The following is a 25,795-nucleotide window of genomic DNA, read 5'->3' as shown; positions in this document are numbered from 1 at the left end:
GGTGCAAGAAGTGCAAGAGGTGGTGATCTATCAGGGTATGCACTCATAATCGCGTGATCTATCTTCGAAGGGGGCTCTTCAGCTTCATTTTACAAGTACAGGTTAGTACTATTGTGCCGTCGTGGCTTGCTCACATCACATGAATGAAGTTCGGATCATATTTCAGTTTTACAAAGGGACACATCTATAGATGAGCTTGCAAAAATCACCTGAAAGAGTGGAGCCCGATGTTTTTGTTTAGAAGTCATATGAAGCATCTAGAATCAATTATGCAACAAAGTTTAGATACTTGAATGATTAGAGAGCAAGCAAATGCATGAGTGGAAAGATACATACATACATGATAATTACTTGTAAGTTTATCACTAGATAATTATCTTTCAGATATAATCATGGTATTTAGATCTGATCAGTGAAGGCCACTGATCTATTCTTCTCTTAGAAGTGTGAGTGGTCGGAGTTGCGAGGGAAAAAAAAATGAAAAGTGCCTGCCACAATAAAATCGAGGCCATATGCAAGAAGATGAATAGTAGATACCATGAGATCATACCTCGTCATTGGATATCTTTATCAAGGGTTTCATCTATTTGCTTCCTAATACTTCATGCACACCAGCACATCTTTCTAGACTTGTAGCTTCGCTTTCTTTTTTAATAGCGTTGTTAGCTCATTCACATCCTTATTAATTTTGGATTCTTAATAAGCATAATAGGCAAGTGGTTACGTGTCCCTCTCCGGAGGGTATTCTTAGTGGGTTCATGTTTTATTTTGGGTTCTTATCTAATGACCCAGGACGTAACAAACAGATGAATACGCCGCTCTCGCCAATCGGAGCCTCGGGGGCAGCTAGAACGCACAAAGTAGAGAAACCCAAGCAAAAGAAACTGGTGCTTAAGCCGTTCAACATCGCCTTATTAACTTATTACGAAACTGCAGTTCCCATCAGGGGCCTATGCACTGCCACCAACATGTTCCAGAAACAGAACAGAGAGCAGTTGCAACATCACTACATCAGACAAGATCAGACAGAAATTTTTCAACGATAACAAGGATTTTCCTGCTACACCCTGACCTCCACACCAGCATCCACCAGATGCTCTTTCACGGCTAGTATGGGGACCTGTGACAAGTCAATTCTCTATATCAATTATCAAGCCCAGGAACAGATAATACTGACTTTGTACGGAATGTGTATGGTAAGTTGATTAATGAGGACTAACACACACAAAAAAATTACTCCATGAGAATGCAACACCGTTCCAAGTAAGGCCAATCTCAATGGAAGTGTCGTAGGAATGTCATGAGAATTAAATATCATGCCACGTCAGTAAATTTGCTGATATGGTAGAGTCATTTATGAGGAGAGAGGAGGGGGAGTTTCATGAAATGAGAGATTAGTGTCATCAGCATGACACTTTTCTGGCACATTTACCAAGTCCCCAGCCTTGGTAACTGTGCGATGACACTCCCCACTGAGACTGGCCTAAGGTGGGTAGTATAGAGATGAAGCTCAATAAAAAAGATGAAAAAAAGCAATAAAGTTCTAATAAAAATAATAACAATATTATTATAAGAAACATAGCTTGATTTCCAAATTAAAGATGGGTAAGAATTCTAACATGTTATGTACTAAAGTTGCTAACTCAGCACACATGCCGGCAAGCATACTCCAACAATGGGTAATCATACAAATTAGAGGGAAAGAATTCCTAAAGCAGCACAAGGGATAATTCTCTAATAAAAGATAGAATACATGCAAGTTAGAGAAAGACACCTCTCATAAGTTATAGCATAGCATTCCAACAGGGAAGAGAAAGTAGGATCCCGTACCTCTTTCCGATGGAAAATGCCCGCAGCAAGGGCAGCCGAAGCATTTGTTTTCTCAAAGACTTCAGAAAAATGTTCAACAGCACCAGCACCACTGCTTGCAATGACAGGAATTGTCACAGCATCAGACACCATTTTGACCAAATCTATGTCAAATCCACAGCCCTGGCCTGCAAGGCAAGATGCCACAATGGAATCTATGATTTATAAACCCATAAAAGGACAAATTCACATGAAAATTGAAGCAAACTGGCAAACAACAATTTGACCACAAATTTCGAAACACATGATAGATCTGAACAACTTAAGATAACTAAATGGTAAGGGTACTATTTTTTTTTCTACTCTTGATTTACAGTCAAATTGCAACCCAGATTCCAAGGTCATAGTGCACTTGCTTAACTTAGTCAATGAAATTCACACCTGCAATTATACAGCATAAGTTTATACATGATGCATGAGAATAGGGCAACTCCACTTTGATGTTTTAATATAGCTGGTCCAAAGCCTAGATGAAGGAGGGTTGTAGTAGGCTTGGCGAGCTAACGTAAAAATCCCACGACTCTAGGGGAGACGAGTGAATAGTAAATTCAGAGACATATTGATTCTGGATTAGAAAAGCACATGTAACAGAATCATATGCAATGAAATGAATTGTTAAAATGCAATAAATGATCCGATAACAAAACTGCCAAAAGACAAAAAAACCATTAAAAATTCTTAAGAACAAATTATTATGACTATCGGTAAAGGGGCCCAATGAAGATATATTGGAGGGCGCCACCTAGCTTGCATGCAGAGCACAATAAGCTGAAATCTTTGTAAGAATACCATAGCATACGTGCAAAACTTAACCGCTCAGAATATGTGAACATACCATCACAATCAATGCAGTTAAGTAGTATTTCTCCGGCACCCAATTCTTCCACAGCTTTTGCTAGTTCATATGCTCCTATAGGTCGGCTATCGCGTCCACCACTCACCTGAAACAGAAGAAAATTAACAATTATGCCCCTTCAATCATAGTTCTTGTAGAACTCGTTTTCTATGAAATGGAAATGTTCATGTGGAGTTCCTTAGCCCTACATTGCCTCAAAAATAAATCATAGCTACTACTGGTACTAGACCTAAAAGATGGGTTAAGAAAGAGTATGAAAAGAGCTCAAATTTTAAACAGTCTATACAGTTGAGGAAGAAGGAATGACTTACTGTACACTGGTACCATGCGTATTCTTCTCCTGATGGACCTGGAAAGTCACATGAGATGTTAGCATGTTCAAAATATAAATGGCGATTTACAACAAAGATAGAATGTACCTTTACTGGACACTTTCACAGTTTTAAATGGCACATCTTCTGGACTATTGACATATACCCGTCGAGGATCAATACTTACAACTACAGCCTGATAATGAGGAATATACTTTATTACAATGAGCAATTTAACGGTTATTATATAACATTTCTGCTAGAATTTACTGGATTGGTCAACAATGTATAAGCAACACAATTGATAAACCAGCAGGAACCAGATGTTTGCTGCTGGCTTTTGGTCAAATTGGCCTTGAATGAGAAAAAAGTGATCTTTACTGGTCTTAGATCCACTTTCCAATTTTAGTTTGATTGTCTTTTACTGACTTTGAGTGATAAACGAACTGCAGTTGTACCCCATAGAAATTAGTGGTCCACCCAATAGCAAAATTATGCATGAAACTGACTTCCCAAATTTAGTGACATATATGTACGACAGAGCAGAAACTTGAATGTGATACTTTGCAATGTCACTTCTTTCAGGGGGAAAAAGTAACAAGAAGGAAATCTCTACCATATCGTGAAATCTGACTAGTAATGTAAATACCAGATACAAGCATTTACTTTATGTTTAGTAACTGAGCAATAAAACAAACAAGGTTATGAAAATAACAAAAAACCTGGTTGCCATATACTCTAGAAATCTGCTCCAAGCTGCTTTTCCCCGTCTTTACCTGATATAAAGAAATAACTATATAATGGGGAAACAGCTGAACATTGAGAGGGAAAAGTAAAATACATACACCAGTTTGTAAAAAGGCTTCGGCAGCATAAACAGCATCACTTCCGATTGAAATTTTGTCAGCACCAGACCTGAAATATTCTGATGCTACTTCCAAGCTTGAATAGTATCTGAGGAGAAAGAAATGTACACAGTAAAAGGGACATATTTTGCCCTTTTCAGTACTGCCTAAAATAACAAATGCTACCCATTGGATGTAAAGAACAAAGGGCAGGAAACATGGAGAGTTGAAAAGAATCCATAAATAAGATGACAAACTGTCCCACCACACGAATATTGGTGGAAAAACTTGGAATTCATGAAACAAGCCTATTCAGATAAGAAAATCAGGCCATTCAGGTATCAATTTCAGTATCTGTGACCACCCTTTCTTTTACATCTTTTTACTCCGCATTCTACGACTTTCTCGCCAGGAGATTAGGTTTCTAAGCACAAAGTTTCTGGGATCCCCATTGCTTAAGAATAGAGCATGAGAAATAACCTTCCGTTTGCATCTGTGAAGTCTCGTATACCTCCACCAACTGTAAGTGGCACAAAAACCTTTTCAGATGCACAACGCAGTACCTACAGAAGATTACATGTCACTACACCAGACAAAAGGGGCGTAATGACTAAAGATAAATTAGGAGGTTTCAGATTCTAAACAAACCTCTAGCATAGGCAAATCACCCAATGGAAAGTCACGGAAACCAGTTATATTCAAGAAGCTGACCTAAGGGAAATGTTATTCATGATATAAAATAATAACTTTATATAAATTGAATCATAAGATGGAAAAAATTATGCAGAAAACTACCTCATCAGCACCATCTATGTAGTATTGACTTGCTAAATCGACTGGCTTGCCAAGGTTTCTTACCTATGAGAATATGATGTAAATATTAAAATATGTTCAAACTAAGCTGTGTATCAGTCAAATCATAATAAAATTATCTCAGATTTATTGTTCATTTAATATAAATGAACTATGGCCAAAGTATCACCTAGGACTAAAGCGAAAGTGCCATTAAGAGCTTGTCCTGATGTTTAAGAAGTTTAAACACACTTAAGGTCAGTGGATAAAGCTTTGTACCTCTTTGCTGCTAGTATGATCTCTTACATCATACTGATCACCTTTTGTTACCACAAGATCCCCATTATCATTTGACCGAACATCAAGGCATGCTATAACCTGAAAATTTTGAAGAGAATAAGAAGGATGGAAATCTAAACTGTGGGTCACATTGAAATATTTAACAATATGAAAGATGAAACTCACTCTCTTTGCAAGTTTTGATGCTTTCCTACGTGCTGGGACCTACATTGCAAATATAGGTAATTAGGTATGAATTTCATATTTCATAATTAAAAAGATCAAATCAAAAGCAATTGACTGCTAGAAACTATAAACATTACCTTTGCCCCTGAAGAGTTAGCACTGAGAAAATTTTTTAAAATAGAAAGGCCAGTATCTGCAGAAAAAGAAAAGAATGTTTTATATGACCAGTAAGTTAAAACTTTGGAAATCCAAATTTAAACTAACTATTTACCTCCGCTCTTTTCTGGGTGAAATTGAACTGCCTGAATGTTTCCCATTGAAATGGATGATACGAAGCTGTCACCATAATTGCATATTGATGAAATCCAGTCTCTGTTAGCATCTGACTAAGCATGTAGAAAGAAAAAACATGTCACATCTCATGACTCCACCAAAGCACGAGAATCTAAATAGCATTGCTACTTACAGGCAGTGCATGGTAGGAGTGAACAAAGTAAACATGGTGGCCGTCAGCTCCCTGCAGCAGCTGTGTGTCCTTGGTGATCTCAAGAGCGTTCCAGCCAATGTGAGGAACTATGAGGCCCTTGGAGGAGTCGAATCGCCTGACCACGCCCGGAATTACACCAAGGCCGCTCACTGCGACATCAAATGCTAAATTAACTACTGTTCATCCACAGTGCACAGCTTAGCAAAAAAGCGGCAGGAAGTGAGACGGAGCGTGAGAGGAGCTTACCCGGGCCGTTCTCCTCGCTGGAGTCGAAGAGCAGCTGGAGGCCGAGGCAGATGCCTAGGAAGGGACGGTCCATTTGGACGTACTCGCGGAGCGCGTCGGCCATGCCAGTGCTATTGAGGACGTCCATGGCAGAGCCGAAGGCGCCGACGCCAGGGAAAACGAGGCGGTCGGCGGCGAGGATGTCCTCCGGGCTCCGCACGTCGCGGATGCCGAAGCCGAGGTGGCGGATGGCGTTGCGGACGCTGCGCACGTTCCCCGCGCCGTAGTCGAGCAGCGTCACCGCTGCGGCGAGGCAATTTTAGCAAAGCGAAACGCAGCCTTGAAGCCATGACTCGAGTTCCGGAAGGGAAAGGGAAGGGGGGCGTGGTCTGCAGCGCTTACTGTTTGCGTCGGAGGACGCACGGACGGAGAGGGAGGCTGAGCCGGAGCCGCGGCGCTGGCTGCTCCGCTTCGGGCGGCGGCCCACGGAGCACGGGACGGTGAGGATGGCGGCGCCGGTGGCCATTGCTCCCTGCGGCTGCGGCGGCGGCTGCATTCGCGCCCTTCTCCGCTAATTAATCGCCGCTAATGCTGCGGAGGAGTAGGCGACGAAGGAGCCGGCGAGAGGAGGCCGCGCCGGGGAGGGGCGTACGGCGGCGCCGGCAGGTCGTGCTCAGAGACGCGTTCACACTGACGCTGTCACGCACTCGCCCGCCCTAGCGTATCTTTCTTTGCGGGCCTCCGCTGCCGCCCAGCGGGCCCGGTAGGCCACTTTTAAATAAATAGAATCTGGGCCTCAATTGCCACAAGGCGTTTTTTGCGGGGCCGGGCCGAGCGTGGTGTGCTCGTGACAGGCCCGCCCGGCCTACTCTTGTCTTCCTAAAATGAAGACATGCTCTTCTTGTGCCACAGTAAAAACTTCTTTTTTGTGAGACTGGTAAAACTTTCTTCAAGAAACGGAAAGCATGGATGAATATATGAAACAACAGACTCAACAAATAAGAATTCAACGTTCAAACAGGATTATTTCTGACTCTTTTTGGCACTGGAACTGCTATTAGCTCATACAGTCCATAAAGACAGGCACATGCTACTATATTCTTACAAAGCTTGATCATAAGTTTAACTGAGGTACAGAAAGAATAACAGATACCACTCCGAGCACCTCAAGCTAATCGAACTGGCCAACAGCCCGTCAACTGTACTTGGGCAGTGGCCAGAGTATTTGAAGAGAATAGTACATACCAGGTTGACCGTCAGTTATGTTGCTACAGAACTGGTATATATATACCAATAACATCATGGTGAAGACACGATTAATCAGCATGATGTCCAGAATATGTTACTCTATAACTAGGTTGTTTGTCCAATCAAAGTTTCTGAAAACATTGCCAGCAATCCTCTTCCGGGAATATATGCAGTAACACAATTGTACTTCTCAGCTGGAATCTCTTTTCGGAGGAGCTGTAGCTGTAGGGCCCTGGGCCTGGGGGCGACCCAGATCAAAGTTTTGCATCTCACTAGCAAGCTGCGCCCTTCTCTCTTTCAAAAAATTGAGTCGGTTAGTCAGCTTGGCTAATGCCGAGGATGCTGCGACCCCAGATTCCTGATAATACAGTGGCACCATTAAAACTTCAGCTTAATAGATCATTAATGTAAGCTTAACAAAACACAGAAAGGAGGGGGGGGGGGGGTTGCGAGTTGTGACGACCAAGAGGAGCATAATCAATGTTTATTATCGCATAGAATAGGATCACCTCTGTTTTAGTACTTGAATAGGTATTGGAACCTTGAACCCTGTTCTGTGCTAAGTTCCACCTTGTGGCAAGTGATCCGTCTTGGCCATCCTTTGAAATCAACATCTTTTGAACCATTTGGTTTGTAGCCCAGAACATGTCAGGTACAGAATTAGATATTACATTTGATCGTGCTTTGACTGAGGAGCTAATCTCTGGAGAAAGGGCAGCATTTTGTTCGACTCTGGAGAAAGGGAGGCCAATTTAGTTGAACATTATATTATGTATGCCTCAACCAAGGATTCTAAAGAGAGGCAAAATATTATAGACAGTGCAAAAGTACTACTGAATCCTTGGCAATAAAACCTTACTCGACAAGCTTGTCTGCATTTAGGAGTCGCTTGTTGTTGCATGATTCACATAATGAAGTGGAACTCAGTTGGGCCTGGTTGTTCAGTTGTCCACGAAGATCAGAAACCTTTTGCTTCAAGTTCATGATGTCAGCTTCAGCGGCAGCAACTTCCTCAAGATCAGCCTTAGTCTTTAATCAACATAGTAAAAAAACTGCTTCAAATGGTGAAAAAGTTATCTATTGCAATAGCCAGATTCAGGAAGGGTACCTTGCTGTCTATCGTTGACGGGAAGGACACATGTCCTCTTCGCATATTCATTAACCCGGACTCCAATGAAGCCCTTAAGTTTCTCTCCTTCTGCAGCTGGTCTCGTAAGTTTTCCACCTGTTGAATGTGCAAATTATTCATGTTGAACAGAGAAAAATGCAGAACGTTGCGAGCGAAACAAAACAATTCCAGAAGCACATAAGTACAACATGGTTCTGAGTTCTGAGACAGAACTCAGGGGTAGGGAACAAATATTTAACAGGAGAGGCTGGGAAATCAAAAGCAGCTGAAATACTGGAAAAGGAATGGAAATATCTACATGTTAAGTTCTTGCTCTTTTCTTTTTCTCGAACACACAGGAGAGCTGCGTGTCATTTCATTAAGAAGGAACAAAAAAAATACAAGGGAGAGGCATAAATACCATGTTCAGTGTATAGTAGACTATATGGCCCACTGTTGGATGGATTCATGTTTATGACAAAGATGCTTCACTGGATCTTGCCAAGAATGATATGTTATTTTTTTTTGGATAAAAATGTGAGGTAAAAGGAATTGTCTGCATAATTAGTACATCAAATAGAATCAGGACTTGATTCAGTTTGTTGTTATCAGGAAGATGTTCCTACTACATAAAACATGATTCATAAGTATTGGTAGCAAGAAATTGTTTGTTTCAACAAAGGTATTCATGCTTTAAAAAAGGAAAAAAGAAGAATCAGATTAAGTATTTGTTACGATAATGTGTACCAGTTGTCTTGGTCATTCAAATAGACAAGACCAAACAGCTCATCTGACTGAGCACCACGATCAAACCTAGAGCAAAGTGGCAGGCATGTGTTGACATTTAAAATGCAAGGAGTAAGGAGCAATTTCTCAGACTTCTTTGGTTCAGATGTTTGGATAGTACTTGAGGCATAATTGCTAGTAGAACAATCTTCACCTTCATGCACGGTATCTTATGTTTATGGATAGTTATTCAAGTTTAAACCCTGCCTCGTATGATCTCTTAGGGAAACAAAGCCATTTAACAGTATAAACAAAGGTAGCTGGGGTATATTCTCTTTCCAGAACAGGAAAAAGAAAACCAGACCCTAAGTTTGAGCTCTTACTTCTTTTTCAAGTGCTACACGGCGCTCATGTAGTGCTCCTTTTCGCCTTTCTAGACTTGCCTGGAGGACTGTATTTTCTCTTACCTGAAAAAGACATAGCATTATCTCACATAGAAGAATCTTGTGTTACATGATTTTTGTTCGATCCTTGTACCTCCTCTGTAATTTTAGATTGGAGATGACTCTTGTTGTTTTCAAGCTTCACAATATGAGCCCTAGTTCAGAAGCTGAATTAGATAAGAAAAGGCAACTCAAAATATAAACAAATGTAAATTCTAAAAAGCTGACTTGTATTTTTTATCTTTATGAGTTTCCAGCTGTCCTTTTTTATGTATATTTTAAATAAGTAATAGGAAACCCTAAATTGTATGCCAAGTTCATAGAACGTACAAATTTTAGGGAAGCAAAGGGAAGGTGAACCTATAATGTAGAGAAAAAAAGAAAATTTTCTATGTATGAAATATGAATTGAAAAAAACATGTTTGTATTTTATGCACTACTCATCCTATAAGTGGGAGTGGAGAGAAGTAGGAGAAAATTATAAGGGAAAGGAATGTAGAGAAATCTTTTTGTAGCTAAAAAAGTAGCTTGGTCCATAGAAGCCAACCATCACATTCTTTTAACTACGACAACTAAGAGAACTGGGCCACCAAGTAAGAAATGGAAGAGTTTCTTCCCATTACTAAACCCTAACTACATTGAGCTACCCCTGTTATTCTCTTTGGGTCATCATCGGATGAGTTCTTGGTTGTTGAGAAGAAGTAGCAAAACAACTTGCAAAATGGAATTTGCTGCTTTTAAGAGATGTCTTTAACTCTTTCAATACATAGTGCATGTCCAGTTGGCATTGCATATGACAGGATACTTACTCATCATCATCATTGCGACAGTCCGCCTCCTCTGTTGAGAGGTCTTTTCTTGCCTGTAAATAAAGCGTTTCAGTCAAACTATAGTATACACTAGTTCTGATACACATAATTATGTGAGTAACAATTTAAACTTACTGAAGTACGCCCCCATGAGTTCCGTTTGCTTGTTTTCTCCATAAGCTCTGGTCTCGAAGATGATGAATGGGCATTTGGTTTTTGTATATGATCTATGGATCTCTTTGATTCACATAATTCTTGTTTTGATTGGGATGGAAGGTTGCTCTCCAGTTGAGAGGTATCATCCACTTTTGGAAGAGAGGAAATTTGATTACTATCTTCTGATGGCACACCATGTTCTATTCTCAAGGTCTTCACAGGAGGTTGAACAACTTTATCGTTGTCATCACACGCAGGGCCAGGGATATTGTTATTAACCTATGGGCGGTGAGAAATTGCAAGGGTAACAAACAAGTTGCAAGAGCATTTAGTTGGAAAGGAAAATTTATGTGTTAACACCTGACATAGTTATTTCAAACACCATGAATTGTTACACATTAGAATCTTAGTCTTATCAATATAATTCCCAAGAACATTGAGTTAGTGTGACCAAGGTTTTTCTCATCTAAGGATGAAATTCGAAGTTTACCTCACATAGTTATTTCAGACTCCATGAATTGTTAACATTAGAATCTTTGTCTTATTGATATAATTCCTGAACATTGAGTTATTGTGACCAAGGTTTTTCTCATCTAAAGATGAAATTCGAAGTTTTAAGAAGATGCCTCGAGTAATCCCTTCAGTCAAGGAAAAGGAAGGCCTTTTTGACTTTTAAGAGTAAAAAGAAAGCTACTTTAACCACAAATTTTTTAAGAACGTGATTTAGCGAATTGTGTCAAGAAGACTGATTAGATGAAGTACCTTGTCATCTTTATTAAGAATTCTGCTGCCAGAAGAGGGTTCAGTATTATCATTCAAATCTTCTTCAACATCATCTTCACCAGAACCATAGGAACCATCATCCTCAGGGATGTCATTGTCTGTCGAATATTCCTTGTCAACGTCAGACTCGGTATAAGCATCTGAAGAGTATGAACCATCTTCGATATCCTAAAAAGGTAACTGTGGGATTAAAATTCATGACAATCAAATGGAACTTGCTTGTAGAGAAAAACATGTCTAGGTAAAGGAGATACATCAAATATCTGATCATATTCCTCAAGCATAATAATAACAATAGCTTGAGCATGGTTGGCAGCAGCAGCAGCTTGAAGCAACTGGAATGAACCATCCCCAGCCATACTGAAGTCACTATCAATTTCACATTCACCAAGAAGAAGAGGCCGAAGAAGCAGCGGTGCCATGCAAGCTGCCAAAGCCGATGCAGACATCCTATTTACAGCTTTGTGTGATCCAACAATCTGCATCATTTTGAGAACCCTAAAAGAAAAGCGATGAGTTTCATGGACTTTGATCTTGCTATTGTCAATTTGTAGTACATGCAAAAGTTAAATGATAATCAAATTAAATATGAATAAAAATCATGTACATATTTTTCAAGAATCGAAAAAATCATAAGCATTAGGACCATGGCACCATGAACATTATTTTTTTCGGTGTAGAGTTTGGTTGATAAGAAATTTGAAAAAAAACATCGGAGGTGAAACAAACCTCTGCAACAATTGGCGATTTGGTTCTGGGAAAACTTCATATATCACTCTATTCATAGCATCAAGTCTTCTTGTCTTATCAGTTCCTGTGTAGTCGCTTGTTTTGATTAGTTTATAGTTTTTAGCATAATACAAAGTTTAGTGGGGCATAGGCTGAGCTAGTATTTTGGTATACACTCCATGAAAGGTAGCTAGGCTCAGAAATTCAATACTGGATAGATTGCTGAATAAATAAAGTAAGTTTCACAATCTTACGGTAAGCTCTAACCAGGGCAGTGCAACATGGTGCCGGAACTGGAGAAGATGGCATCTCTCGAAGAATGCACTGCAACAAATGAGAATCAACAAATGTTATTAAAAAGAATAAAATCACAGTTTATTCCTATTGTGAGATCATAGTAAATGCTTGTCAATAAATACCTTAATACAGTCACCAATAACATGTGCATCCTCTTCTGGGGAGAACTCATTCTTTCCTACAAATTCATATTAGAAGATGTGGTTTTAAACCCAGCTAGGAAATAAGCCAGAGCAAATACAGCACTCTCAGGATATCCAAACCTATAGTCCTCCCAAACTTGCTTCATGAAAACATGTACTACTATAAAAACACAAATAACTTACTAGAACTACATATAATAAGCTCTTGTAAATCCAAAGAGGGCTAAGACAGCCAAACCTAGTTGTCCTAACTTAAAAGAGAAAATGTCAGCCTACAGGAAATCACCCTTTTCGTAATCCCGAACTCTGCGTTTGACTTCTTCAACATCAGCAGACTGACGGAGGATTCCTTCAACCTTCACACCTAGAAACAGAGTATATTTTTTCACTTCCATTGAACAGCAAATTTATAACTGCAGGAAATTTGAGGCAAGATCGTGTATTGAATAATAAAAATAAGGAAAAAACATTTACCATAATCTTCGATGAACTTTAAAGCCTTCTCCAAGAATGCTGTATTGCCATCAGCATCAACAAGTGCAAATTCTGCTGGTCTGCCAATTACAGATGTACCATCCGCTGAAATAGAAAAGATCGGATTTGCTTATTTGTATTCCAACTCCATGATATGATTCCGTCCCTCCCCACCAGAATAGAGTGAGAGAAAAATTGATGGAAAAAAACTGTTTCATATATTGCACAGAATCTCAAGCTCAGTGATGAGAGAAGTTTCTGATTTCAATATGTTAGCATATATATTGCATTTTCTGACACCTGATGCAAATTTTTCATTTTTGATGTAGCTGTATTATTTGTATAAATGGTAGCTTGGTGCAATTGTAGATATCTTCCTTTATTTAACTCTTGAGATGGCTGGATGCAGTGACATCCAGTATGTTGACCGACAATTGTTTGCCCATGTCCCTGTAGGCATGCCTGTTGATTTACTGTCCTAAAAATCTCTAGTTTCTAAGTGTTAGCACAAACAAAATTGAACATTGAACTGGAGTGTTTATCTGGCAGAAAAGTCATTTTTCAGCACAATTCTTGCAGAATTTTTAAATCACACATTCAGGGCGTGTAAAATGAAGCCACGAAGGTAGAGGACCACCAAACTGGAACAGTATCACCATGCTTTTACAGCTATCAAAATGGAAAATGACAGGAGCTAGGAGCTATCAACTTCAGTTAGGAGAATATGAGGAATTGATATATCCATTGAAATTTTGATTAGCCTATAGTTTGCCACAAAATCAGGATTCCTTTTGGTTTAGAAAGTATGACTTAATAGTACACACAAGCGACCCATAAATGCAACTTTTGATAAGAGTAATCATAGCTTACATTGTTCAGCCGCAGTTTCAGCAGGTTCTGTTATGTCAGTGCTGACTATTGGATGTTGTCCAGCTGTATTCACAACACTGGGTGCCTGAGCCAGAGCGCTCTCTAATGCACTTCTCCACTCATTTAGGTCTTCTGTAGTTTCTGCCTGCTTGATGAAAAACTGTACTGTTAAATCCCTAGACGATACCATTAGCCATATTAACTATTGCAACTTCAATCCCACTGCTGCACCTGTTACCCCACCAGTCATTGCACACTCCCAAATGCCAACCCACCCATTTGAAGAACATAACAATAACCAAGAAACTGAATTAGGTACACAACCAACCTTAAGGGTGAAAGTGCGTCCATCACGACCATCAGGAAAGACCACTGTTATAGTTTTCCTTTCTTCTTTGACTATCATACTGAAATGTTGCTCAAGATTATAGATACTATTATTGAAGGAGCTTTAGAGTAAAAAAACGGCTTTAAATTCATACCTTGCAGTGTTATTCAAGTCAATTCCGCCAAGAGTAACAATTGGTTCACTTCCTCTGGGAGGGGGAGCATTCTGCAAGTAAAGCAGAAAATTGGGGATAATTGCCATGACATTTAATTTTGAATAAATTACTAAGCGAAACACATAGAAAACTTCACCAACAAGCCAAAAGGAACTATGTTTCAGCAGTTGTAAATGTGGCTGCAATCATGTTTACCTCTTGAAAACAGTTACACAGATAGCCATCAGTAGTGTTAACATTTTGTTTCCTATCACAGTTTATATCAAATTATAGCCATTCAGTTTTTCTGTACACTATCTAGGTACAGTGATTAATGAATAATGATATAATAAACTAGATCAAATCAGGATGCTAGTTTATAGTTTATCTGTTATAGTGCTTTAAGTGGATATAACTTGCCTTAGATATAGCTTTACTTGATGATAGCTCAGGTACTCTAATGGGAATCTTCATAATGCTCCGACTTAATCTAAGCAAGTTGATGGGGATAATGAGCTACACAAATTCTTGTTCAAAACCTTTTGAGAAGGTTAAGGGTAGTTGCTATGAGTTGGGTTCATATGCTTACTCTTCCTCAAAATGAATTTGTGGAAATTATACCATGTTCATTAAGGCTAATAAAACATCGAGAACAGAAGGGATCAAACAATATCTGATCAACATGGGAGGATCCACTGGGTATACGACAAGGGGAAGCCAGGTTTGTAGCTTCCCTAGTTGGTCCTAGCCATCTATGATCCAATTGACGATATACTTGAACCGTTGATCATATAAAACAGATAGCAAGGAATCTAACCTCACTGGATAAAGGTATCTCATCGCCTAATATCTTCTTTCTGAATACACTTTATCTTGTAGTACGATTCATTACAGCAAAATTTATTCTAGTCCAAACAACAATTTAAAACTTTTTTCATAGCATTGTAACTGAAGCAAAGAGACACAATAAAATACACTGTTCTACAGAACAGTATTAGACTATTAGATGAAGAAAATGGAACAGTATGGAAGGAATTATAGCAACATGTCTTACAGGATCACTCCTGAAGAACACTAATGATGTCCTTGTAAGTATAAACCAGCGCTTTTTCCATACTGTCCAGCCAATCCCTGTAAGTTATCATGTTTAATGAAATGGGAAGCGTAGTGCAACCAGAAATATGTAAAAATTTCATGATAAAACAGACGTTGTCAAATGTAAACATGACATAACGGAGCACTAAATGTGGTAAAAATGGAAAAATTTGTTATTTTACTGCATTGGGTTTAGTATAGGTGTAAACAATATGGAGCAATTATTCTGTAGACGTTCATCTTCTTTTTGGCAGATAAGCAAGAGGGCTGTAAGTCATTTCGTTAAGAAGAGGAGCATATAAAAAGTACAAAAGACCAAAGACAACATACACACACCCCAACACCAACACTTGAAACTTGACCAAAGCTTGCTTTTGCCCCTGCACTGATATTCTTAAGCGTACGATTTATAGGAATTATAAACAAATATTATATGTCTATAGCCATGTCTTTAAGAGTGAGTAAATTGTACCTGTTAAATATATAAAAGACTCTCTATATACCCATGAGACTCTCTATATTCCAATATTGCTCTCCATAAATATAGGACCATCTCCACAGGCTGCTCTTATTCTCTCAATTCTCCAAGGTGTGTTAAATATATAAAAGACTCTCTATATACCCATGAGACTCTCTATATTCCAATATGGCTCTCCATAAAGATAGGACCATCTCCACAGGCTGCTCTTATTCTCTCAATTCTCCAAGGTTAGTAACAGTACCATGGTCTGCTCTAACTTAGATTGACACTCAAAATGATTATCTAATTTTATATACAATCCACTCTGCAGGTTGATACCTATCAACTAAAAAACATTGCAATGTAACAAAACAAATTACAATATAGTTTTCCATGGTTTCATATGCACGATTAATATTCTGATCCACATGACATTGTGATTATTGCTCTGACTTCACGATACATGTTTCTCTGTCTTTTGTGCTTGAAAGCTCAACCATTGATAAATTGAGAAGTGGGAAGGTTATGCTGATCCAATTTAGCTAATTGGATGGATAACATTCCTATGGCATAGACATATTAAAACCTTATCGCAAGTTAATCTAGCTATGCTAAAACAAAATTTATGAGATAGTATCATCAGGAAAAATATACCTTTAGACGAGAGCAGTAAATTCCCACTCTTAAGAACCTGCGGTAAAAGAATATGTGGATTTGATTGTGAAAAATTCCGTAACATATTGCAAAAAGTTAAAAATCCATTCATTTCTGGGAGCACTAGCACAAGCAAAAATGGTTGAAAAGTCTGCTGTTTGAAAGAGAGTAAAACAACCAAAAGTCACCTACTCGATTGACAAGCATAGCTTTTATAGCTGCTTTATCCGCCTGAAGTCGTGTAAACCAGAAATGAATTAACAAATATGAAGCAAGACCTACTCCCTCCCATCCCAGGAATTAGGCGCGTACTATTACCAGTACGTACCACACCACCAGGCGGCTGGCCTTCATGCTGAGTCTTCCTCCGCCGCCAACTCGATGTCGTTGTAACCAAGCCTAACCACTAATCTTTTTGCCACAACTTCATTTTGAAATGATAGTGTGACTATGCAGCTGCAGTTTTACAGGTTCGATATTGATTACATGTTCGCTGAGATGCAACTATGATTAGGAACAGTAATCTGAAATAAAATTGATGCATAGTGCTACAGTGTGACATTTGCTCTAGGACATGCTAGAACATTGTAAAGGTTATTAGGAGAATACCCTTGGCGTCTTTTCTTTATGTACTACCAAGCACAACTTCATGATAAAAACTTTTTTAAAAAATGGAAAATACAACAAACCTGACAGTTTGGACAAGTGGTTGGTGAATTTTCACTAGCTTCAGATTTATTAGTGTTCTGAAAGTTAGAGTCTCCTGCCCCACATCGGCAGGCCTTGACCTGACTGATATTCTCATTGGGCTGTGAAGATGATACCTGCCAGAGTGTGAAACGGAGTAGGGTGAATACTCAGAAAATGCGACAATCAAACGACGCAAGACCTTTTGGAACTTAATGTTAATTGAAATAAGGAAAAGTGAAACCTTTTACATAAGTAGTTACATGTGTAGATACTGTTAACAAAAAAAGTCTGGTGGGCCTTTCAGAGAGAACATTAGTATCATTCCAGTGCAACAAAAAATATATGGATAACATAACAGACATTTTACCCATTGATCAACCAAAATGAGCTCTATCATCTCGCTTGTATTGCAAATATTACATTGATCCAGTATCTTCTAAGTGAAACACAAAATCAACTGAATTTCACTAAAGTGGTTGAATAATAACATTTTTAAGTCCAATAAAAACTTCGCATAGATGAACGAACATGATCAGGAACACAGAGAAGATAGACTAAGAATGCAAGTAAACATATGCCCCTCTTACTTGCTGATAAGAAGCCCTGAATTCCGAAGCTGACATTGTCTGCTGTAGGTGGCTCACTTGCGAATACTTCAGGGTGATTTCTGTCCCACTGATGAATTGATGTTCTCCGACAAGAAATAGATGCCGCTTACAGTGTTACTAGTGATGATTTCATGAGATTTGTTCTCTACAAGAATAATAGAAAATTAATAAACTGACATGGCCATATTACCAGGTTCCAATATGAAAGTCTGGTTGGATTGGGGGATTTGAATCCAAATGCTTAGGAATTATTTTCAGTTAGAATTAGTTCTGTAAAGTCTTGGAGTTGGAGTCCTCATACAAACACTACAATTCCTCATGTTTAGATTCAGAAAACCTTTTGAATGACAACTTTAGCTAAGTTATGATCATGCTCAGTGGTTGAAAATATGTGCATGAACTACCAGTTGTCCCAATTCCTGACCTACCAAACCTATGAATGTGTAATATCATATAAATACATAAATTATCAGCTAAGCAAGAGAAAATGTGATGTGATCTAATGAACCCAAAGCTAGTTTTTCACAGGAATAGGGAGGCTACCAGAGGAAACAGAAGCACGAAAGCTTATTTAGTTCGTCATGGGTCAGCTTCAGATTAACTGAGTTGGATTCAGCATCCACAATAAGTATCAGTTTAAGTTTTTAAGCCATTAGTTGGACCTGGAGTATCACATAGCACAAGCATAGTCACAAAGAGAAGAAATATTTAACAAGCTATGGGAACTCTTGTAGTCTTGTTGAAGTAACTTATATTACTTTTTGGGGGAACGAAAACTATACTAAAAGGATAGACTAATAAGAGTTGGAGTTTCAACATCACGAAACCCGCAAATAATTGAACCTGGCTGCATAGTAGTAGTTTGGGTGAGGAAAAACAGTGATATTTTAAATGATTTCTTATATGCACAAAAATACTGTAGAACTGTCTAAACAGTGATGTTTTAAATGATTCTTATATGCACAAAAATAACTGTATAATTGTCTATATCCCCTCTTTCTCATAGAAATAAAACTGCAGTAATTTGAAGCAGCATTCCGCTCAAAAGCATTGCTCTGTCTCGCCTCCCTCAACAGGCTGACTGAAATTTAGCTAAAATTATTTTTCTTCGGAACAGAGTTCCAAAGTTGCATGGCATCAAAGCACGTTTCCTAAATGACCAAACGGCTATGTCGAGAGCTCCCAAATATCAACCTCCTCTTAAAATCAACAACGATTTGAGAACCCAATTCCTCCGGGAAATTTTGCACCAAAACATAGAATAGCGAGCAAATTTACACCGCACATGATATCGAGCCAGAACTATCACAGCGAAATCTCGTCATTCCAAGAGCTAACGGCAAATCTCCTGGATCATCCTTAGCTACGCCCGCAACGTTCTGCATGCACTGCACCCGAGATCAATTAACCTAGTAAATCATTGAAACAAGCGGCGCAATGAGCTACCCTCTCTCGGATGCAGCACCGCGGAGAAAGCTCTTCCTAATGCAGCCTGCGCAGCATGCCGAACCCAGATGAAATGAACGCGCGGCAACACCATTGCCTCATTTCCTCCTCGATCCCCCAACCGAAGGATTCCGCCGCATATCGTCCCCCGGAAATGCACAGCACGCAGCGATCGAAGAACGGAGGCGGAGGCGGGCAATGCGGCTCACCTGCGGCCTCGACGCGACCCCCGAGCTCTCACGTCGGCGCGCGCGGCACCTCCTCTCTCCTGGTCTCGCGCCTCCGTCAATCTCCTCCCCCTCCTCCTCCTCCTCCGCTGCCGCCGCGGTCTCCCCGCTCTATTTTCTCTCGCCGCTGGGGCTTGCTCGTCCCTCCTCGCCCGCACTTTCTCCGGGGAAATTCCTCCCGTGGCACGGGGCGAGCGGAAATAACATAGCCTAACGACCCGCCTCACTGCACCCTGGGCCCCGCGGCCTCCGGGCCCCGACGTGCCAGAGCAACGGTCCGATGCGCCTCGCGCTCTCCCCGTTCGTTCCCGCAGCGATACGCGGGCGTGGGGACGGGGTCAAGCGACCGGGGCCGTTGGATGCGGGATGCGAGACACGTGGCGGAAGATTGGGGGCTAGTCCGGGTGACATTTTTGTGCGGCCGGAGTGGGAAGCACGTCCCGACGGAGGACGGGAGAGCGGAGCTTGGCCTGTGGCCTGTCACCTGTAGGCATGGGCATGCACTCTCTTGCGGGGCCCACATTGTTCCTGGGCTGGGCGTGGGCCCCGGTCCCGGGACGCCACACCTTTTCCTCTGCTCAACTGTCGCTGTACCGGTATCCGCGTGTGGTCTCTTTGGGTAATGATCAATCTAGGATCCTCACATGATCTCGTCACAAATGTGCGTGCAACCCTCCCGATGATGAGCATGATGAGTGCACGACCATGCTTCGTTAGAAACGCTTTTCTGGCCTGATCTGAACCACTGAAACTTCGACCGGAATACCGGATCGACCCATCGGCACCGCACTCTGCACATCAGAGACTGCAATGCAATGGCGAGACGCGAGAGGACAGTGACTGATCCTAACAGAGTTATCATGCTAGTCGTAGTACCTTGCTGAGTTGCTGTCCCATGGAAACAGAGATGCTATCATGCTAGTAGTACCTTGCTGTCCCATGGAAAGCCATGTGCGACTCCCGGGGCCCTCTTCAGTGAAAATGTGAAGAGGCTTCACGGCCCCGGTCACGGTCGCAACAGGGGTGAGGAACGATGGCACCACTCTCGCAAACAGACAAGCAAATGCAGAAATGCTATGCATTCGTACGAAGCGTGACAAACAGTAGCGCCAGGGACAAGAGATGCCACCAGCAACAGCACAAGCAACCAAACCAAAGCGTACAGTCAGTCCCTCGGAATTTGCACACGACGCAGCAGCAGACAACGTCGCGTGACAACTTGAACCGTCTCAGGTACTGAATCCGATCCGCGGCCACATCATTCAAATTACAAGCATTGGTATTCAGACATGAACTTGGCAGATTACCAGCGTTAGCTTGTAAACGTTTGATGGTTAGCTGGTGCCTAAGTATTTTATCCGTTGACTCTGGAAAGCAACACAGGGAGGGAGAACAACGAACACCGTTCGCACAGACTGGCAAAGCGTCTCTGCTCTCAGTTGTCTCCTCTTGGTTCGTCGTCCTCGCTGAGATTGATGCCGGTGATGCACATTTTTCCTACATTTACTGCAGTGCAATGGTAGAATGAATGAATGAATTAATACTATACGTTATGAGTCTGCCTACAATAGCAGCAAAAATCTTGAGCTACTGAGGTGAGGCGCATTGTTTTGCAATTGATGCAGAATTACTAGTTAGTCATGCAAACTAATCCTGTCATCCCAGCAGATTTCTCGTATGCACGCCGCATCTAGTTGAATTCAGGTATCCATGCTCAATGTTTATTGTTATTCATATGCAGAAATTCTAGTCTGAATGCTTACCAACTGCATCCAGTCCACGTAGGTTTGGCATATATTTGATAATATGATCTTCGGCGTCTTTATCAGCCTTCAGCGTCTCACATTCAAAAGAGAGCAAGACTTTCTGATTTCCATGTTCCTTTTCAACCAAACCAACAATGTCATCTTCCCAACTGCAGAGTCCATTATTTGGATTAGGAAAACTGAAATCATTGTAGGAAGTAGGAACTCACATAATAGGTAAATACAGATATCTTGATAGCAGTGAGGACTCAATCACAGCACAAGGAGCATCAGCCTTAGCAAAATGCATCTAAAAAGTTGAAGTGGCACATACCACATTATTGCTAGAGAACTAATCATGGGATTACTAACATAGCAGAAGCATCAGAGCTCGGACTGTAATTTTATTAAGGCATCACCATGCAATCGTTTGAAGTTGTAAAAAGAAAAACATTTTTATCTTGTATGAAATGACATGTTTGAAGTGTCTTTCTACTTAAAATCTCATAAATTGCCAAGTTAGATTCTAGAAAAGAGAAAAATAAGAGCTTGAGTTTATCTATGTTCAAGTGTAGTAACTCAAGAAAGGACTTAAGCATCTGTTTATTATGCAGCTGAAGCTTGCTTTAATGTATGATTGATGTGGCACTATGTAGAAGAACCTATTTGCTGTGAGAACCCATCTTAAGCGGTTATAAAGTGTGCAAAAGTGTTATCGCAGTAGCACAACTATGCACCAGTTAAACCTGACCTCTGTTTCAGTCATAGCTCTTTGGCAGCTTGAATAGTATGTCAGAATGAAATAATTAAATAAAACATATTGCAGCAGTAAAAACAAAACCTGATCTTTGTTTCAGTCATAGCTCTTTGGCAGCTTGAATAGCACGTCAGAATGAAATAGTTAAATAAAAGATCACTAAACTACCAGTTACATTTTACATAGTGTACTTTAAGTGTATGCTCTGGGGGTTATCAAAGTGCATATCTTACCAGCCATCTTGAGTGATCTAATTTAGATATGACTATACATTGGTAAGTCTTTTAATACACCAATGCCTGATATCCTGCAACCCAAGTTGCATAGCAATGAACTCTATCATTGCTGGTGGTATGTCCTGATTCGGGACCATTAGCATCCAGTTGCTAGTTCATGCCTCGTTGCCATCAAGAATAAGAGATGGTAGCAACAAGCAACTTGGGATGTTATGCACCAATGCTAATGGACCGGATGCACTACCAGCAATGTCAGAGTTTACTGTAAATTAGTTGTGTGATTTGGATACTGGAGGTTAACTAAGAGTCTATTAGAAGACTTACAACAATCCAACATACATTCTTTTCTAGATTAGATTGCTCTGAATGTCTGGTAAAACATGCCTTTGGTAACCCCATCATGAAGACACTACAAAAGAACTTGCTGGAAACATAATGTAGTGAAACTGTTATTGATATGGTACCTCCCAGAAAGTTGTTGTATGTTCCTATAAAGCACAAGAAATAAGATAACAAATTCTAGAAGCAAACATTAAATGACAATGTGGCAAGAAACCATATAGGTTCTCCATTCGTATATATCAACAGAAATTTATGTAAATCCTCACGTAGGATAAAAAAAAAACACAACTTGGCATTGTTTGACAAAAGGTAAATTCAATAGCATCAAACCGAGTCGCGAACTCTAATGAAATCCATACATCAGAGCAAGATTTACCCATGCAGATGGTCGATGTTTTGTAATCGAGCAGCGTCATGGCCCCTGCATTCCACAACGAGCACCTTCTCTCTCTTGCTCTGGCACATGATCATCACAGATTTATGAGAAAAGCCAACCTCAGCCACACAAACATCATATCATTCAGGAGAAAGTTAACCTCTGTCATGAAAATGCACAGTTTCATGAGGAAAAAATAACCTCAATCAAAAAAGCTATATAGTTAAATGAGAAAAAGGTAACCTCTTTTGGCTCTGTAACAGACTTTACAGTTTCATGAGAAGGCACATATTTAACCTAGTGCTACTCTATGAGCACAAAATTGTTGTAGTTGAGGTGTGGGTTCAAATCCCACATTCTCCTCTTTCAAAAAAGAACAAGTCATTCCTCCTGCGAACTCTCCTTCATTTTATTTTTTTATTAATTATAAAATATAACTAGGCTTTCGGTCTTTTTACGTCAACTATGATAGAACAAATATAAAAAGGGATAATCTTTTAAAGAAAAAAAAAGATAATTGACTACTACAAGAAATGCTTGAAGGAGAAAGTGCACAAGACATGCCTCACCTTAAAATCAATGATGGTGAGTTTTAAAAGGCGGTAATCCTCTCCTCGGCTGCATTCCCTCTCGCAAGATATTGCTTACATAATAGAGAAAGAAACAAAAACAACAAAATCAGCTAAATCTTTGAATGACAATGTACTTCAAACTTGTCTTCTGTTCCATGTAGCAAACATCAAAGACACAGATGGTGAATTTATACAAAGAACAAAGAGTTCCAATCCAACCAACTCAAATCGACGGGTAAAAGTAAGAGCACACTATCTCACTATCCAAGCTACACACCGTATTATACCAAGAAATTTGAATTGACTAACATATTTTGTTTCCTTTCGACGGGACCTGCAAGGCGACGAGCCGGCCGTGCAGGCTGCCGAGGTGCATCCCCACGGCGTGCTTGGTGGCTTCAGCTCACGAGAAGCCAGCGGGAGCAGCCTAGCCAATGAGATGGTCAGCCTGTCGCTGCTTCCCCGCCCCCGCCCCCCCCCCCCCCCCCCATCGCTCTGAGCCTGACACACTCGCGACGGCACTGCCGTCGCAGCCTGCGGCATCTCCAGGTCCTAGGGTCGTGACCGTGAGCGGCAGCGGGGTGCGAGGGGGTCCGGACTCCGGAGGCACCAAAGGAATCGTGGATTCGCCGGAGGATCGCACGGGACAAGTGCGAGGTCGCAAGCTGAGCTCACCAGCGGTGGCGCGGCGGCCGCCCGGTTAATTTCATATAGCCCCCGATGTTTTGCAAATGCACCCCTCGTTTGGATCGCGATCGCGATCCGAATATTTCCATATTACCCCCACTTATTTTCAGAAAACCCCCTAAATCGGATCGCGATTAAAAATTGCGATCCGATTGAGGGGGTTTTTCTGAAACATATATGGGCCTATATGTAAATATTTGCAAATGAACCCCTGGACCCAGGTTAGGATCGACTCGTCCGCGGACGGCGCCGCGGTCCTCCCCTGCTGCCGTTCCTGCCAGAAGGGCAATGCTCCATCCCACTCAGGCACCAACAACAGATGCAAGAGGAATGGGATAGAGGATTACGGGTGCCTTGGAGGCCGTAGCAGATGGAGTCAGGGAGGCGGATGAAATGGCCGGAGATAGCGCCGGACGGCAGCAAGGCGACGGAGGCGACGCCTTCCATCGTCTCGCCGGCATCACCCTCCTCGACGGCTTGCTGCGCCTCTGCCGGCGCCGGCTGGTGGTTCCCGTTCGCCTGCGAGTCCGAGACCAAACCCATTGCTCCCCCCGCCCCGAACACCGACTGCGCGACCTACAGGCAGCGGTTTATACCAAGCTTATTTGTTTACCAAGCGCAGGAAACGGATACGACAGGGGGAGGGAGAGATGATGCGCTCGCCTCGTCCGATGATTCGGAAGCCATCATACCCTCGGTGGATTAGCCTTTTCTGGCCGGCGCCGCCACCTGGTGGAAGGTGAAGAGAAACGCCGCTGCGCAGCCGCCGCCACCGTCGTCGCCTCCTCCCTTCTCGCTTACCCCCGACAAGGGGAACGATTAGAAGAAGGAAGGCCGAGCCCCTCTTACAATGCAGCCCAAACAGGCCCTTTCGTAACAGGGCCCAACCCCAAAACTAACCGAGTCCTCTCCCACAGCCGGAAACGGGCCCAGCCCGTTTACTCTGTGGCCTCGACAAGGGCTTCGTACTAAATAAACTTCTCGACAAGGGCGAATGCGCTAAACATACCGCAGTCGCACCAGGCCTCTCCACCTCTTGCTCTCCTCCCCGTCTCGAGAGCTTTCGGCACGCACGTATGGCGGCGTTGGCGGCCCCGACGAGGGCAGAGGCGCTGTCCCTCTTCCGGTCCCTCCTCCGCACGGCGAAGCAGTTCTCCGACTACAACATCCGGGAGTACACGCGCCGCCGCGCCGCGGACGCCTTCCGCGAGAACCGCGCCCTCCCCGACGCGCCGGCCGCGGCGGCGGCGTTCGCGGAGGGGAAGAAGCAGCTCGAGGTCGCGAAGCGGCAGGCGGTGGTGTACTCGCTCTACGCCCCCAAGTCCAAGAGCGTGATGGAGTTGAAGGTGCAGTGATGGACGAGGGAGAGAGGTGTTGCGCCCTTTTCTTCTCTCGCTCATCGTTCCCCCTTTGCGGATTTGTGCCTTTTATGTAATGATTATACAACTTGAACTGCCCTGTTATCACGTTTGCTAGATGACTGTCATGATACAGCTGCATTCTGTGCAATAAATTACTAAATTCTACTGCCATGATCTCTTATATATGTTTGGCATGCTATTGCCTGCAAAGCAATCTGCTTCAGGGATTGTCCATTGCGTTTGTTTTACTCTTGCGCCGGCGCTGGCTTTGGCTGTCATTCCTTGCTTGCACTTTGGACGCGACTACTGTTAGCACGGTGCCAAATTGGCAAGATCGCACTGAGCCCAATCTAAGTGCTCAGTAGCTGTTTGGTGAAATTCCCAACAGACACACTAAGTTACAAAACCAATACCAGATTAC

The 25,795-nt window shown here is 41.6% G+C and overlaps 4 protein-coding genes across 6 annotated transcripts; 1 reads left to right on the top strand and 3 right to left on the bottom strand.

The window, feature by feature from the left end:
- Positions 1–1,021: 1,021 nt before the first annotated feature.
- Positions 1,022–6,579, bottom strand: LOC112875382 (imidazole glycerol phosphate synthase hisHF, chloroplastic). 2 transcript variants are annotated; one of them, XM_025939212.1, is made up of 17 exons: positions 6,253–6,572; positions 5,872–6,153; positions 5,605–5,774; positions 5,410–5,524; positions 5,276–5,331; positions 5,139–5,177; positions 4,953–5,051; positions 4,677–4,739; positions 4,530–4,592; positions 4,362–4,444; positions 3,882–3,990; positions 3,759–3,812; positions 3,145–3,232; positions 3,037–3,074; positions 2,705–2,810; positions 1,831–1,997; positions 1,022–1,120 (listed from the first exon to the last, which is right to left on the bottom strand). In XM_025939212.1, the coding sequence occupies exons 1-17, from the start codon at positions 6,404–6,406 to the stop codon at positions 1,061–1,063; spliced, it is 1,746 nt and encodes a 581-aa protein (XP_025794997.1). In that variant the 5' UTR covers positions 6,407–6,572; the 3' UTR covers positions 1,022–1,060. The 2 variants fall into 2 exon arrangements, with proteins under 2 accessions (XP_025794997.1, XP_025794998.1); XM_025939213.1 differs by lacking the exons at positions 1,022–1,120; positions 1,831–1,997 and adding an exon at positions 2,160–2,250 and having other exon boundaries at positions 6,253–6,579.
- Positions 6,580–6,849: 270 nt separating this feature from the next.
- Positions 6,850–19,400, bottom strand: LOC112875381 (rho GTPase-activating protein REN1-like). The gene is made up of 23 exons (XM_025939211.1): positions 19,281–19,400; positions 17,605–17,770; positions 17,017–17,151; positions 16,328–16,364; positions 15,173–15,249; positions 14,119–14,189; positions 13,965–14,043; positions 13,637–13,781; positions 12,767–12,871; positions 12,579–12,656; positions 12,272–12,327; positions 12,107–12,176; positions 11,853–11,937; positions 11,378–11,621; positions 11,103–11,291; positions 10,320–10,619; positions 10,185–10,237; positions 9,470–9,530; positions 9,316–9,399; positions 8,207–8,323; positions 7,958–8,127; positions 7,608–7,830; positions 6,850–7,456 (listed from the first exon to the last, which is right to left on the bottom strand). The coding sequence occupies exons 2-23, from the start codon at positions 17,638–17,640 to the stop codon at positions 7,289–7,291; spliced, it is 2,583 nt and encodes an 860-aa protein (XP_025794996.1). The 5' UTR covers positions 17,641–17,770; positions 19,281–19,400; the 3' UTR covers positions 6,850–7,288.
- Positions 19,401–20,397: 997 nt separating this feature from the next.
- Positions 20,398–24,835, bottom strand: LOC112875383. 2 transcript variants are annotated; one of them, XM_025939215.1, is made up of 6 exons: positions 24,706–24,835; positions 24,361–24,589; positions 23,324–23,397; positions 22,755–22,834; positions 21,062–21,213; positions 20,398–20,804 (listed from the first exon to the last, which is right to left on the bottom strand). In XM_025939215.1, the coding sequence occupies exons 2-6, from the start codon at positions 24,554–24,556 to the stop codon at positions 20,734–20,736; spliced, it is 573 nt and encodes a 190-aa protein (XP_025795000.1). In that variant the 5' UTR covers positions 24,557–24,589; positions 24,706–24,835; the 3' UTR covers positions 20,398–20,733. The 2 variants fall into 2 exon arrangements, with proteins under 2 accessions (XP_025795000.1, XP_025794999.1); XM_025939214.1 differs by having other exon boundaries at positions 24,677–24,817.
- Positions 24,836–25,014: 179 nt separating this feature from the next.
- On the top strand, positions 25,015–25,545 carry LOC112876396 (LYR motif-containing protein 4). Its single transcript, XM_025940494.1, has one exon. The coding sequence runs from the start codon at positions 25,090–25,092 to the stop codon at positions 25,366–25,368; it is 279 nt and encodes a 92-aa protein (XP_025796279.1). The 5' UTR covers positions 25,015–25,089; the 3' UTR covers positions 25,369–25,545.
- The last annotated feature ends 250 nt before the right edge of the window (positions 25,546–25,795 follow it).

Source organism: Panicum hallii, chromosome 9 (assembly GCF_002211085.1).
Source record: "Panicum hallii strain FIL2 chromosome 9, PHallii_v3.1, whole genome shotgun sequence".
NCBI lineage: Eukaryota > Viridiplantae > Streptophyta > Magnoliopsida > Poales > Poaceae > Panicum > Panicum hallii.
This window is presented reverse-complemented; position numbering and strand designations above follow the sequence as displayed.

Coding starts and splice junctions, on each gene's coding strand:
- LOC112875382 (XM_025939212.1), bottom strand. CDS start 6,406: ATGCAGCCGCCGCCGCAGCCGCAGGGAGCAATGGCCACCGGCGCCGCC. Junction 4,445..4,529: donor GTGATTTGCCTATGCTAGAG/GTTTGTTTAGAA, acceptor AATCTTCTGTAG/GTACTGCGTTGTGCATCTGA. Junction 3,813..3,881: donor AAGCCTTTTTACAAACTGGT/GTATGTATTTTA, acceptor TCTTTATATCAG/GTAAAGACGGGGAAAAGCAG.
- LOC112876396 (XM_025940494.1), top strand. CDS start 25,090: ATGGCGGCGTTGGCGGCCCCGACGAGGGCAGAGGCGCTGTCCCTCTTC.
- LOC112875381 (XM_025939211.1), bottom strand. CDS start 17,640: ATGTCAGCTTCGGAATTCAGGGCTTCTTATCAGCAA. Junction 17,152..17,604: donor TCAGGGCTTCTTATCAGCAA/GTAAGAGGGGCA, acceptor ACACTCTGGCAG/GTATCATCTTCACAGCCCAA. Junction 8,128..8,206: donor CGTCAACGATAGACAGCAAG/GTACCCTTCCTG, acceptor TGTTGATTAAAG/ACTAAGGCTGATCTTGAGGA.
- LOC112875383 (XM_025939214.1), bottom strand. CDS start 24,703: ATGATGGCTTCCGAATCATCGGACGAG. Junction 23,398..24,360: donor CTACGGCCTCCAAGGCACCC/GTAATCCTCTAT, acceptor CTATTATGTAAG/CAATATCTTGCGAGAGGGAA. Junction 22,835..23,323: donor TCACCATCATTGATTTTAAG/GTGAGGCATGTC, acceptor ATCATGTGCCAG/AGCAAGAGAGAGAAGGTGCT.